This window comes from Vulpes lagopus, chromosome 2 (genome assembly GCF_018345385.1).
Source record: "Vulpes lagopus strain Blue_001 chromosome 2, ASM1834538v1, whole genome shotgun sequence".
NCBI lineage: Eukaryota > Metazoa > Chordata > Mammalia > Carnivora > Canidae > Vulpes > Vulpes lagopus.
In genome coordinates, this window is record NC_054825.1 from 152,973,209 (window position 1) to 152,988,204 (window position 14,996).

At 40.6% G+C, this 14,996-nt stretch overlaps 1 protein-coding gene across 4 annotated transcripts in view; it reads right to left on the reverse strand.

The window, feature by feature from the left end:
- SYK (spleen associated tyrosine kinase) overlaps positions 1-14,996 on the reverse strand; it is an 83,523-nt gene that overhangs the window by 7,572 nt on the left and 60,955 nt on the right. For 3 of the 4 annotated variants that reach the window (XM_041746497.1, XM_041746494.1, XM_041746496.1), the window contains 3 exons: positions 14,400-14,577; positions 11,523-11,732; positions 10,336-10,525 (listed from right to left, as the gene is read on the reverse strand). In XM_041746497.1, the coding sequence (XP_041602431.1) occupies positions 10,336-10,525; positions 11,523-11,732; positions 14,400-14,577 (578 nt within the window). Of the gene's footprint in view, positions 1-3,226; positions 3,358-10,335; positions 10,526-11,522; positions 11,733-14,399; positions 14,578-14,996 lie in introns of those variants that run through there. The other variant, XM_041746498.1, reaches the window with a different exon arrangement.

Sequence of the window (14,996 nt, forward strand, 5' to 3'; positions counted from 1 at the left end):
GCTCCGACACGGGTCTTATTCACAGAGACGACTGCCAAGGACCGGGGTGAGGGGGCTCACAGGGGGAACGGGGAGTAGCTGTCTAATGAGGACACAGTGTCAGAGAATTCTGGAGACTGGTCGTACCCACAGGGAATAACACTTAATCCAACTTAACTTACCATGAAGTTAACATTACTCAACTGCACCCTTAAAAATAGTTAAGACGGTGTAATTGAGGTTAGCAAATGAAATTAATGTATATTAACCACAATTAGAAAAAACAGGAATAAAATGACTCACAGAATGCCCTGTGCACGTGTGCATGTATGTATTTGTTCTGGAGCTTAAAAATATGTATTTAAATCTTAAAAAAAATAAATTTTAAGTTTCAATTGTATTTTTAAAGATTCAGACTGTATTTCTTGTACTTTTTTGTCTTTTTCTCTTACCTCTTCTTTTGGCTACTCATAGCTTCATGGAGCCTGTTGTAACTACTGAAGAGTCAAGCCCGAATATTACCTTCATGGTTGCGCTCCAAGAAATACTAGACTATTCCTAAGTATATTTAACTATTACTATGTATTTGTCTATGATTTTATGCCAATGTTAATTATTTTGTCACAGGCTATTAGTATCGCTGGAAAAAATGTTTTAAACTTTTTTAAAAAAGATTTTTAGAGATTTTATTTTTAAGTCATCTCTACACCCAATGTGGGGCTCAAACTCATAACCCTGAGATCAAGAGTGACATGCTCCACCAACTGAGATAGCCAAGCACTCCAAGAATGTTTTTAAACTTTCTAATTTAAAAAAGTAAGTGGTAGTAAAAAGATTGAGGCTATGTCCAGCAAAAACCCTTTCCTCCGGGGTTTGGAGTTCGGTGCACAAAAGTCCTGCTCTGTCCTGTGGAGGACATTCTAACCAGCACCCTTGGGGCGGAGGAGAGATGGCCTGCCCTATGGTAAGTCAGTGGGGTGCAACCCTGGGACGTTGCTCTGGGAGGACAGGCACCAAGGCAAGTCTCTAAATGACACACTGATTACACTTCTGTCTCAATCATGTAATGCATCATTTTTAGATTCTGATTTTTCAAAAGTTATGAACAATATAGTCATGCGTGCTATTTCCATTTTAATTTGAATTTTGAGGTGATACACATCTTCAGCCATTGGGATGGCCGCGTTTGATCATCTTTTCTGAATCCCTCCAGAAAAATCTATATCCAAGTACAGGGGGGTAATATATACCTTTGGGGACGTAGAAAAGCTAGGGATATACGTTGTCCACTTTTAGAAGCATTGATTGCATGCTTCCTATAAATCTACTACGACTTAACCAGCCTCCTACTGAGAGCACATTACGTAGTTTCCTGATTTTTGCTGGGACGAGTGTGATCAACAGTGTGTGTCTGTGCCGCATGCAGGGCAAAGACCTGTGGGATCAGAGGGCCTTTGTGTCTACGGTCGTGGTGTGGTGCAAGGTCATGGGGCCACATACAGATCTGCTTCGATCAGTATCAGTATCCTTTCTCTTTAACACTTTTTACTCTGGATTCTGTGCCCCTTCATGTTGTTTTCTTCAAGAAATCCCCCAAGTCCCCATCTTTTCAGTGATGTGCATTCTCTCTGCTCCTAACATGTACGGTATGATGACTGAGACACATACATATAGCAAAATGTTAGGATTACACACAATAAGGTTAGGTAGCACATCCTTCATCTGACAAAATGACTGTTGTTTGTTGTCATTCTGGTGAGAACATTTAAGATGTATTCTCTCAGCAGCTTCCACGTATATAACACAGTCCGTAGACTATGGTCACCATAGGATACAGAGACCCCCCCATAGGATACAGAACTTATTCCTCTGATAAATAGACGTTTATGTTCTGAGGCCAACATCTTCTCATGTCTGTTCCCCTTGGTCCCCGACAACACAAATCTACTGTCTATATGAGTTTGGCTTTTTAGTTTGCACATATAAGTGGGGTCATGCAATAGTGATCCTTCTGTCTGACTTTTCACGGAGCCTAATGCCCTTAAGGTCCATCCATGTTGTCGCAAATGGCAGCATCTCCTTCCTTTCTTATGATTGGTATCCCATATATTTGCCTACATTTAAAAAAATATTTATTTAAATTCTATTCAGTTAACATATAATGTATTATTAGTTTCAGAGGTAGATTTAGTGATTTCATCAGTTACGTATAACACCCCATGCTCATCACATCACATGTACTCCTTAATGCCCATCACCCATTACCCCATCCCCCCTAACCATCTCCCTTCCAGCAACCCTCAGTTTGTTTCCTAGAGCTCAGTCTCTTATGGTTTGTCTCCCTCTGTTTTCATCTGACTTTATTTTTCCCCTCCCTCCCCCTGTGATCTTCTGTTTTATTTATTAAATTCCACATATGAGTGAGATCATATGGTGTTTGTCTTTCTCTGACTTATTCCACTTAACATAATACCCTCTAGTTCCATCCATGTTGTTGTAAAAGAAAAGATTTCATCCTTTTTGATGGCTGTATATATGTACACACACACATCTTCCTTATCCATTCATCTCTCGAAACATCTGTGCTCTTTCCATATGTGCACTATTGTGGACATTGCAGCTATAAACATTGGGGTGCAGGTGCCCCTTCAGATCACTGTGTATGTATCCTTTGGGTAAATACCTACAAATGCCATTGCTGGGTCACAGGGTAGCTGTATTTTTAACTTCTTGAGGACCCTCCATACTGTTTTCCAGAGAGGCTGCACCAGCTTGCATTCCCCCCAACATGTAAGAGGTTCCCCTTTCTCTACATCCTCACCAACACCTGTTGTTTCCTGAATTGTTCATTTTAGCCACTCTGACCAGTGTGAGGTGGTATCTCATTGTGGTTTTTGATTTGTATTTCCCTGGTGTTGGTGATATTGAGCATTTTTCCATGCCTACATTTTAAGCCAAATACATACATATACACTCCCCCCCACACACACATCACATCTTCTTTATCCATTCATCTATTGCTTGGTATTTAGGTTGTTTCTATATCTTAGCTATTGTGCATAATGTTGCAATAAACGTGAGAATGCAGATAGCTCTACCAGATAGCGATTTCATTTCCTTCAGATAAATATGCAGAAGTGACACTGCTGGATCATATGGTAGTTTTATTCTTAATTTTTTGAGGAACCTCCATACTGTTTTCCACAGTGGCTGCACCAGTTTACATTCCCATCAACAGTTCATGAGGGTTCTCTTTCCTCCACATCCTCATCAACACTTGTTATTTCTTGTCTTTTTGATACTAGCCATTCTGACAGGTGTGGTTCTGATTTGCATTTCCTGACGATTGGTGATCCTTTATATTGGCCTTTGGATATCCTGTTTGGTTACGGAAATATAGAAAGAGAATAGAAAATGTCTAGTCAAGTCCTTTATGACTTTTAAAATATGATGTTTTCTTTTTTTGCTATTGTTTTACAAAATATATTTTGGATATTTATCCCTTATTTGCTGGTTTGCAATTTTTTTCTCATTTCATAGGTTGCCTTTCCACTCCTGTTTCTTTTGCTGTACAAAAGCGCTTTAGTGTGATACAATCCCACTTACTGATTTTTGTTTTTGCTGCTTTTGCTTTTGGTGTCAAATTAAAAAAAATTATTGCCAAGACCAATGTCGAGGAGACTTTTTTGTATGTTTTCTTCTCAGAGTTTCACGGCTTCAGGTCTTATGTTTAAGTCCTTAATCCATTTTGAGTTGATTTTTATGAGTGGAACAATATAGAGGTCCAATTTCATTCTTTTGCATGTGGACATCCAGTTTTACCAGCACCATTTATTACTGAAGTGAGTGTCTTTTCTTCACTGAATATTCTTGGCTTTCCTATCAAATATTAGTTGGCCATGTATGCATAGGGTTATTTCTGGGCTCTTGGTTCTGTTCCATCAGCCCACGTTTCTTTCTTTTTTTTCTTATTTTTTATTTTTATTTTATTTTTTTCATTTCTTTCTTTACATTGGTACCATATTGTTTCAATCCCTATAGCTTTGTGGTGTAGTTCGAAGTTAAAAGGCATGATGCCTCCAGCTTTGTTCTTTCTCAAGAATGCTTTGGTTACTTGGGGTATTTTACGGTTCCATATGCATTTCAGAATTTTTTTTTCTATTTCTGAGAAAAATGCCATTGGAATTCTAATAGGGATTTGCATTGAATGTACAGGTGGCTTTGAGTAGTATGGACACTTCAACAATATTAACTCTTTTGCTCTATGAACACAGGATATCTTTCCATTTTATTTGTCTTCTTCAGTTTCTTTCACCAATGTCTTACAGTTTTTGGTGCATAGATCTTTCACTTCCTCATTTAAATTTATTCCTAAGTATTTTGTTGCTTTGGTGCGATCATAAATGAGTTTTTCTTTATTTCTTTTCAGACAGTTCATTGTGGATACAAAGAAATGTGGCAAATTTTTGCAAGTTGGTTTTGTATCTCGCTACTATACTGAATTTCTTGATGAGTTGTAATATTTTTTGGGTAGTGTCTTTAGTGTTTTCTATATGTAAGATTGTATCAACTGCAAATAGAGACAATGTTATTTTATTTAAGGCATGGATGCTTTTATTTATTTTTCTTGCCTAAATGCTCTGGCTAGAACTTCCAGTGAATACCATGTTGAATAGGAGTAGTATGAGTGGACATCCTTGTCTTGCTCCTGATTTTAGAGCATGTTCCTTTTATACCCACTTTATTGAAAGTATTCATCATGAAAAGATACTGAATTTTTTCTAATGCTTTCCCTGCATCTATTGAGATGACCATATGATTTTCATCTTTCATTCTTTTAATGCAGAGTACCATATTTGTTGTTTTGCAGATGTTGAACCATCCTCCTTTTTCCATTTTTGGAAGAGTTTGTGAAGGACTGGCATTTATTCTCCTTTAAATGTTAGATAGAATTCATCTGTGAATTTTGTTAAGGTCCATTTGACCTAAAGTATAGTTCAAGTCTAATGTTTCCTTATTGATTTTCTGTCTGGATGACTTTTCTATAGTTAAAAAGTGGGGTCCTGAAAATCCCTACTATTCTTACATTATTGTCTATTTCTCTCTCATATATGTTAGTATTTGTTTATTCAGGTTATACTAAGAAAGTTCTCCAACGTTGGGTGCATATATATTTAAAATTGTTATATCCTCTTAATGAATTGACTCCATCATTATTATATAGTGAGTTTCTTTGTTTCTTGTTACAGTTTTTTACTTAAAGTCTGTTTTGTCAAAAAAAAAAAAAAAGTCTGTTTTGTCTATAAATGCATCTACTTCTGTTACTTTTTGGTTTCCATTTTCATGGACTATCTTTCTTTATCCCTTTACCTTGAGTTTATGTGTGTCCTTAAAACTGAAGTGAGTCTCTTATAAGCAGCATGTAGTTTAGGTCTTTTTTTAAAAAATTTATTCTGACACTCACTATTTTTGGTTGGAGAATTTAATCCATGTACAATTAAAGTAACTATTGATAGATAAAAACTTATAAATGTGTTTTCCAGCTGTTTTGTAGCTCCTTTGCTCTTTTATTCCTCTCTTGCTGTCTTCCTTTGTGGTCTGATGGTTTTCCATAGCAGTATGCTTAGATTCTCTTCTATCTTGTGTGTATCTACTGCAGGTTTTTTGCTTTGTGATTACCCTGAGGCTTACATAAAACATCTTACGTATGCAGCAGTCTGTTTTCAAGTGATAATAACTTCACTTTGATTGTATAAAAAACTCTACCTTTTCATTCCTTCCCACCATATTTTATATTTTTGATGTCACAATTTTTATCTTTTTATACTATGTATCGGTTACAAATTATTGTAGCTATAGTGATTTTTAATACTTCTGTCCTTTAATCTTTATACTAGTTAAGTGATTAACACAAAACTATATTACAGTATTGGGGTATTTTGAATTTGATTATATACTTACTTTTACCAGTGTGTTGTATATTTTCATATGTTTTCATGTTACTAATTAGCATTCTTTTATTTCAGCTTGAAATACTTCCAGCATTTCTTCTAAGGCAGGTCTAGTGGTGATGAACTCCTTCTGCTTTTGTCTAGGAAAGTCTTTATTTGGGTATCTCTGGGTGGCTCAGTGGTTTAGCGCCTGCCTTTGGCCCAGGGTGTGATCCTGGAGTCCCGGGATCGAGTCCCGCATCAGGCTCCCTGCATGGAGCCTGCTTTTCCCTCTGCCTCTCTCTCTCTCCCTCCATGTCTCTCATGAATAAATAAATAAAATCTTAAAAAATATATATATCCTTTAAAAAAGAAGTCTTTATTTTACTCATTTCTAAAGGAGAGCGTTGGTGCATAAAAGTATTCTTGGTTGGCAATTCTTTCTTTTCAGCACTTGGAATACATCATCCCAATCCCTCCTGGCCTGTAAGGTTTCTGCATAATATTTGGAGAAGATCTATTTGAACTGAGTTTATTTGAGGACCAATGAACTTCATGAACTTGGATGTCCAAATTTCTCTCCAGATTTGGGAATTCTCAGCCACAGTTTTTTTCAAAATAAGCTTTTGGCCCCCTTCTCCCTCTCCTCTCCTCCAAGGACTCTAATAATATGTGACTTTTTTCTCTTAATGGTGTCCTGTAAGTCCTGTAGACTTTCTCCCTTTCATTTTTTCTTGCTTTGTGTTCCTCTGACTGGATGATTTCAAATGACCTGTCTGTGAATTCACTGATGCTTTCTTTTGTTTGGTCCAGTCTGAAGTTGAAACTCTGCATTGAATTCTTCAGTTCAATCACTGTATTTTCTAGCTCCAAATTTTCATTTGGTTCTTTTTTATGCTATCTCTTTATTGAACTTCTCATTTTGTTCTTGTATCATTTTCCCAATTTTTGTTTTAAATTTTTAAACCTATGTTCTTTGTAGCACTCTGAACATTTTTAGGACTATTGTGAATAATTTTTCAGACAATTTAGGCATCTCAATTTCTTTGGAGTCAGTTGGGGGTCAGTTACTGGAAGTTTACTGTGTTGCTTTCATGGTGTTGTGTTTCCCTGATTCTTCATGATCCTTGTAGTCTTGAGTAGGTATCTGCACATCTGAAGAAGCAGTCACCTCTTCCAGACTTTATGGGCTGACTTTAATAAAGACTTTCACCTGCAGGTGGGAACATACTAAAGTATGCTCTGACTCTGGGTCTCGTGGCGCAGAGGTGGCAAGTGTAGGTTGAGTGATAGGTCCAGGTTGTGGTCCGTGTGTGATCTCATTGACTTAGGTCTCTGAGGTCCACAAAAATAATAATTGCATGATCCTTAATGATAGCTGTGGTTCTGCAGTGCCTGCACTGGTTGTTGGGGTCCCCAGCACCACCTTGAGACCCAGCAGGTAGGGACCAGGCTAGGTGGTGATGGTGGCTAGAGTCAGTTCTATGCACAAACTCACCTGTGGAGGCCACCTGCAGGTGCCCATGAAGTGATGGCAGCCAGCTGTGGACACATACGTAGTGGGGCTGGGCCAGCAGTATGGGCTGGGGCCAAATGTAGATGTACTAGCAGCTATGGGGTCTCTGGCTATTGGAAAGCTCTTACACGGCTGCAGGGGCTTGCCATTAGTACATGCATGGCTGTAGAGGTTGGTGATGGGAGCTGGGCTGCAGTATGCAGGCGCTAGCGGCAGGTGAGCCCAGCACTGCAGCCCAGTGACAGGGAACAAGGCCAGATCTAAGCCCACAAAAGCCTTAAGGGTGTTGGCTGTCTGTGTGTACTCCTGCAGCTGCACGGGTTCATTCCAAACACAGGCACAGCAGGGAGGCCAGTGAGTGGACGTGGGCTTGCAGCATGCAGGTGCAGAGATGCAGGTGATAGCAATGAATGTGTGCATGGAGGTGGAGGTCAGCTGTGGGGGTCTGGGTTGGTGTTTTGCACCCATGCAGCTGCAGCAGACAGAGCTGGCTGCTGATGTGGATTCCTTGATGGGCTGGGGAGCAGGGAGGGAATCAGGCATCTGCTCTCTGTGAATGTGAAAATATGTGGGGTAAAAATCTAAAAAAAGAAAAAGAAAAAGAAAAAAGAAATATGCCAGGAGTCTGCAAAGGCTGTGCTTGCTGTTGGTTTCTTTAGCACGGAAAGCATCTGGGGTCCTCTGTGGAGCAGTCTGTTGGGGCCCATAATGGGATCCTCAGTGACAAAAGCTGGGGACATCCATGACAGCCACAAGTCCTCAGCAGTGAAGGCTGCTGGGGGCCTCTGCAGATTAGGTTGCCAGGAACCATGGTTGTTCCCACTGTGTGGCTGACAGGGGTAGCCCGGGCATTCCTCCTGGCTCCCAGCTGTCTCCAAAAGGCCTCAGCCTTGTTGGTGTCTGGGTGGGATGACAGGAAGCGAGTCCTTCAGGCCATGCCCCTAAAGGTGGGGAGGCTGGTAGCTCACCCCACTCTCCCTTTCTCCATGGGAGGAACTCCTTCTAGGTGGCTGTTCTCACATGATACTGAGCGATGCCAGCCTGGAGATGGTGTCGTGCAGGTAAAATGACACTCTTCTCCTTTCTCTTTGTGCAGCTATTCTGAGGTCTGTTGTTGCCCCAGAAGCTTCTGAAGTGGATTCCCACACTCTCCTAGAGGTGTCTCCTTCAAGAATGGCTGTCTAATTGTTGACCTTTTGGTGGGATGGAGGCCAAGGTCTCCTACCTCACTATCTTGATCCAGATCTTTTGGCTTGTTATTTTTTAGTGTCTTCAATATTCTCTTCTTCTTCATTAGTTTTCAGAGATTCACTGGTTTAGTTTTCAACAGTGTGCTACTGAATATCTATGGCAGTTTGAAATATTGGCCCTCATGTTAACCTTTGTCCTTACCAGGGGTGGGGTCTGTCCTTCCCCCTCCCTTGCATCTTGGCTGGGCTGTGGATGCTCTGACCTGTGTAGCATGAGGTGGGTGTGACTCTGAACCAATTCATGGGTCCAGCCTTAGGAGCCTGGTGGCCTCACTTCCTGCCTCTTGAGTAACTGACTCTCAGGACCACCCACGGTCACCGCCATGCTGTGAGGAAGCCAAGGCGGCATGGACAGGCCACGTGCTGGTGAGCTAGTAATGGATGGGTCCGCCCCAGCAGAGGTCCCAGGCCTCAGTCCAGGTGAGATCAGGCTCTAGCTGTGTGAGTGAGCAGAGTGGGTATGAATCTTTCCACCCTCCTGGGACAGCCCCTGAGACACTGTGTGCAGCGGAGATGCGCCCTCCCACCAAGCCACGCCCACACTGCAGAACTATGGATAAATTAACACTTGGTATTGTGTTCAGGCACTAAGTTTGGGGACGATTTGTTATCTCCACTTCTCTATGTCCTCTGTGAGTCTTTGTTTCAGTGCCTAGATTTTCTTCTCTCTTTAATTATCATGATGAAAGTTTCCAAAGTGCCCCCTGATGGAAAACCTACATCTCTCTGGCATGTGCTTGTGGCTGTCACTCTGCTGGTTCCTTTGCTCCAGTTCCCAGCCGTCTCTGCAAATGGCTCACTCGGTGCTTTTTCTAACCCTGGCTCATCACTGAAGGGGCTGTGCTCTGGGACCAGCTTCTCTATGGACAATGGAGTACTTCCAGACAGCTCTGCTCCTGTCTAACCTTCATGCTGACCCCAAGCTGAGGTCTGCCATCCCCATCTGCCATATGCATGGTGACCCTCTCAGAGAGGAGCCAGTGGTTGGGGGAGTGGGGGTACCAGGCACTCCACAATGTGGGAGTGATGCTCAGGCTCAGGCCAATCCCACCCGCCATCCTGCCATTCACAAGTGAGACTTCAAGGTGTGTCATCAATTCCTGAGGATGCTGGACATTCCCAGGGACCTGGAGAGTTGGAAATCTGTCCTTGGCTCCCTCTTCCACTTTCTAGGTTCCATTCCCATTACATTTTCCAGTTGATCCACATAGACTCACATACACTATAACTGAGTTCATATGGGGCTTTCTTAAATTTTTCCTTTCCTTTAGTTACTATCAGTTCATTTATGGGGTCAGGGAGGAGCTCTGAGATATCCTACAAGAATCAACCTGTTCAACCCATTTTTCCAAAGTAATTTAAGGAAGGAATTCTATTCTTGTTTTCTTTAAATGAATTATCAATTAATACCTTGATTCTTTTTTGTTCCCAGGAATATAGTTTGAAAGCTAATATTCTGAGTGAACCCAGTTCATGATATTTTAGAGTATTACCATTTTTAAAAACAATATAATCAAAGCTTAACAAGAATATTTTTTACATATTTTTCATAGATAAATTGCTTCTTGAGACCCTTTCCATAATCAAATAAAGAACACAAACACTTGCATTTCAGATTCTCACCACCTACTGCTTGGCATACTGGCTAAGTTATTCCTACCTTGTAGTAGTTTTCATCAGCACGGAGTGCTTTGGAAAGTCCAAAATCACTAATCTTGGCATAATGTTGAGTAACCAGCAATACATTTCTTGCAGCCAGATCTCTGTGCACAAAATTGCTCTCCTCCAGATATTTCATTCCCATAGAAACCTGATGAACCAGCTCTATAATGTTCTTATCCTTGACATGCCTGAAAGTTACAGATGTGTCATTAGTGGTGGTGAACAGTACTCCATTTGGGACCAACCAATCGTGCTCCTTGTGTAGGCAGAGGGATCCACTCATTTCCTGTTCTTCTTAAGAGTAACAAGTGGTGACAAACAACCTTGTTGACTTACAGCTGCTCAAATCCGTGCATCATTAACCTGGTATTCAACTGGTACGATTTTCGAGGTGTGCTTTGAGTTACATGAAAAGTAGTATAATGGAATGGACAGACCTGACTCACAGACAGGTAGGCTTTGGCTGGAATCCTTGTTTCAATATTGGACTGATAACAAAACCAACTCTGAGTCTCAGTTTCTTATGTGTAAAGTGGGACTAATGGCACCTCTCTTCTGTGCAGATTAGATACACAATCTAAGTAGAGTACACACGTGATGTAAGTAGAGTACACACGTGATGTATCAAATTGGACAAAGTAACCAGTGGTTATTATTGTGACTTATTCCATGTGAGTTCCTTCATCTCAACAGTGGCTATAGATGAGCACAGCGTGAATATCCTACCAATGGTTGTAATCCATTAATAGCATCAGATTATTTTTGGAATTACTCATGGGAATGTAGAGGTCAGCTAGATGAGTAAGACGTCACTAGTTACCCCTTTTAAAATGTTTATTTTAATATTTCTCTCACTGAGGTGGGCATGATCTGCCTAGTGAGGGGAGACTGATTACTGACATATTCTAAGGCTGATTCTATCACCAGGCAATACAGAGTGAGCAAGGGAGAATGAAGACTAAATTGTAGGATTAGAGTCTTCCTTAGCACAATAAGGGTTAAAAGAGTATCTGATCCAAAGACTACGACTCTCTTCCATCCACCCTTAAGGTCACTGAGTTTGGGCCAACACAAGGAAGGCATGGGGGGAGAGAGAGCCTCCCACAGAAATTAAAGCTATTACGTACACTGGGCAGGAGGGCTCTGCCCTATCACAGTATCAGCTTCTGGGGGACTTAAAGATACCTGTTCTGCTGTAAATATTTATTGAGTGGACCCAGTTCTGCCATTTCCATGACCAGCATCCAGGACTCGGCTTCACAGATCCCAATCATGCGCACAATGTAAGGGTTGTCAAGCTGCTGCATGACGTTCGCTTCTGCTAACAACTCATCTTTAAGAGCAGGGTCATTAGCCTCGTTCTTCAGAATCTTCACAGCTACTGTTTTCACGACTCTGCATAAGAAATCATAACCCTCATAAGAAACTTTTCAAAGCATCTAAGTTCCAGGTAATTATGAAGCATAAATGCTGTGGTAGAAATGATGTAATGGAGATACCTGCAACTGTGTTCTCTCTTCTTATAGACAAAGAGAGAAGCACTGCATTGATTTACAAATAATGAGGGGGTGCTGAAGAATGTCCCAACCAAGCAGAGCCTCAATATTGCAAGATATGTAAATGACTTTCAAATAAACCTCACAAACTGTGACATGCATGGATTCCTGCAGCATTTTCAGATGTACCATCTCAGATTATCTGTAATGTAACTGAATATAACATTCCTTTAATATATGTTAAAAATGAATTTCCAGATGCAGAGTTTAAAAACCATATGTTGTTAGAGCTCAAAATTTACAAAACACTTTTTAAAACTGAGCATTGATAGATTTAAGGAAGTTTCAACAAGCGTGCAAAAAATTGTTTGTCACTTTATCAAAAAACATTACATAGGTCATGATCACCTCCTGAAAATATTCTGATATAGTGGGACTTAAATAAATAAATGAATGGAACTTAACTGTGTACCATTTGAAAAAAAAAACTGCATTTCTCTATGATAGAATTCCCACACATGCAGGAAGTACATTTCATTTGTCGAACTCTGAAACAGGAGAATAAAAACAGAACTGTCCAAAAAAAAACAAAAACAAAAACAAAAACAAAACAAAACAAAACAGGTAAAATAAGAGAACAATGGAGTAAGTTTAACATACATTCACAAAAACACAGACCACTTTGGTGTAGAGTTTAACCAGTGTTTCCACACTGAGTGCAAGCTGCAACTCCTACATGAGCGCCCCAGGAGCCCCCGTCACCCTCCTTCAACCATGGAACCACCTCCCTATGCTCCCTCTAGACAGTGTATCACTTTACCTTTCCATATTTCTGTCTATGATTCCACCTGGAACTGGTTCTGTATACCATGCGAGGTAGGAGTCAAAATGAATGAGAGAAACTTTTCAATTCTTCCCCAGAGAAGAATTTCTCTTCCAGAAAAGGGAAGAGGAAGGAATCCTCCCAAATCATTTTGAGGCCCGCATTATTACCCTGACGCCAAGACCAAACAAACTTCCAAGAGAATAATTTACTGATGTCTCTTGTGAATATAAATGCAAATATTCAAAGAGAAATATTAGTAAATTCAATTCGGTAATTTATGAAAAAGAAAGAGTATTTAATTCACAAACTAGATGAGTTTATTCCAGGAATGCAAGGTGGCTTGAACATCTAAAAATCATTGACTTCACATAAACACAATAAAGGAGAAAAACCATAAGGTCATCTCAGCAGAGGAAAACAAGTACTCAATAAACTATAATACATATTCATGATTAAAAACATCTCCTTGGGGCACCTGGGTGGCTCAGTTGGTGAAGCATCTGCCTTTGGCTCAGGTCATGATCCCAGGGTCCTGGGATAAAGCCCTGCATTGGGCTCCCTGCTCAGTGGAGAGTCCGCTTCTCCTTCTCTCTCTGTCCTTTCCCACAGTTCATTCTCTGTCTCTCTCTCAAGTAAATAAGTAAAATCTTTTAAGAAATAAAATTAAAAACATCTCCTCTCCTTTCCCCAAACATAGTTGAAATTACATTTCCATAGTTCTGTCTGTGTTAATATATGTATTTAATTAAGCAAGGAATTTAAGTGTCACGAACTAATTAAAGAAATTTATGCCTTAATACAGAGTAATTTATATTCATTTCACAAGTGACTGTGAGATGCATGCATAGATTTTCAAATGAGCATATCAGTCAATTACACGCACCCAGAAAAAATGGGATTGAAAGCAAGAGTTTCTGTGCATATTTTGCCTACATTCTTGACACTTGAGTAATGTATATTTACCTAATCAAGAAAAAAAAAACTGTATGTCTTAAATTCAAAATAATATCAAACAACTAAACCCAATTGTATTCATATCAATAACATATTAACTCAAACATACATATTCAGGATTAGTGTCTATTTCAGAGGACTGTATAGACCAGCACTTTTACTGAACGCTCTGTGCAGGACATCTTCTAAAGAGTAAATGAGGCACAGAGATTTCAGTGACACAGCAATTCTAATTATTGTGTGCTGTGTGTTATTTTCTGAAACTATAAGGAAAATCAAATAAATAATTACACTAATGATACCTGTAACCAGCAACTTTCTGGGTAAGAGAAATGAGACACAATTTAAAAAATAAAATAAAATAACCAAAAATGCCGTGTGGTCATCACCGAGAAATTGCATTTTACTTAAATAATACATGTGTGTCTGTGTGTTGGTGAAAAGACCTAAATAATATATATATGCTACTCGTAGTTAAGGGTAGCAGTATCTGGGTGGGATGAATACAATGTTCTCATTTTATTTTGCTTGTTTACACTTTCTAATGCTCAACAAGGTACAGTTACTAGACACAAACTAATATATATCATTGATTTACACAGAGTTGATACACACAATGGATGCTTTCATGGCAGTTGTACCAGACACATTGACACAGAAGGACTCAGGCGTATTGGGTTGATCCTGTGTCTCGGACTAAATGCATGGGAAGGGCACGTCATGTGCTGGTTTCTAGAACTGCAGCTGCAGGAGAATGTGCGGTGTGACGGCGCAGCCACGACTTACTTTTTCATCTGGTAGTAGCCCTTCTTCACGGTCCCGAAGTTCCCAGAGCCCAGTTCGTTGTCCTCCAGGGTTAGCAGTTTGCGGTCCAGGTAGACCTCCTTGGGCCTGATCTCCTCAGGGTCGGCATACGGGCTTTCATACACTTCTGTGTCCATGGGCAAGGCCTCTCTCTGGGCGTCTGCAGTGCGGTCAAGAAACACACGACCCTAGGGCTGGGTCCCTACTGAAAATCCCACCATCTCCTGCTCCTGCCTCCCGCGGGCTACACCTCACCTTTGCAGACCTTGGTCGGCCCGGACGGTTCTGTGGTCAGTGAGCACTCAGGCACAGTCCCTCCCAGTTGTTAGGGGGGCAGCAAGAATCCCCGTCCCCACTGGACAGGACCCCGTTCTTGCACGAATGTGCATAGAGAAAGGGTCTTTCATGCCAGGAGCCAAGAGGGAGGAAGCCTCCCTAATGGACGGCTTTCAACTGTCTGAACATTCTGACATTCCTTCTATTGGGGACGAAGCCTATGTCTCTATCCCCACCCACCCCCAGGGGCTTTTGTAACTGCATCAACCAATAGAATACATTGGAAGTGACACTCGTGTCATA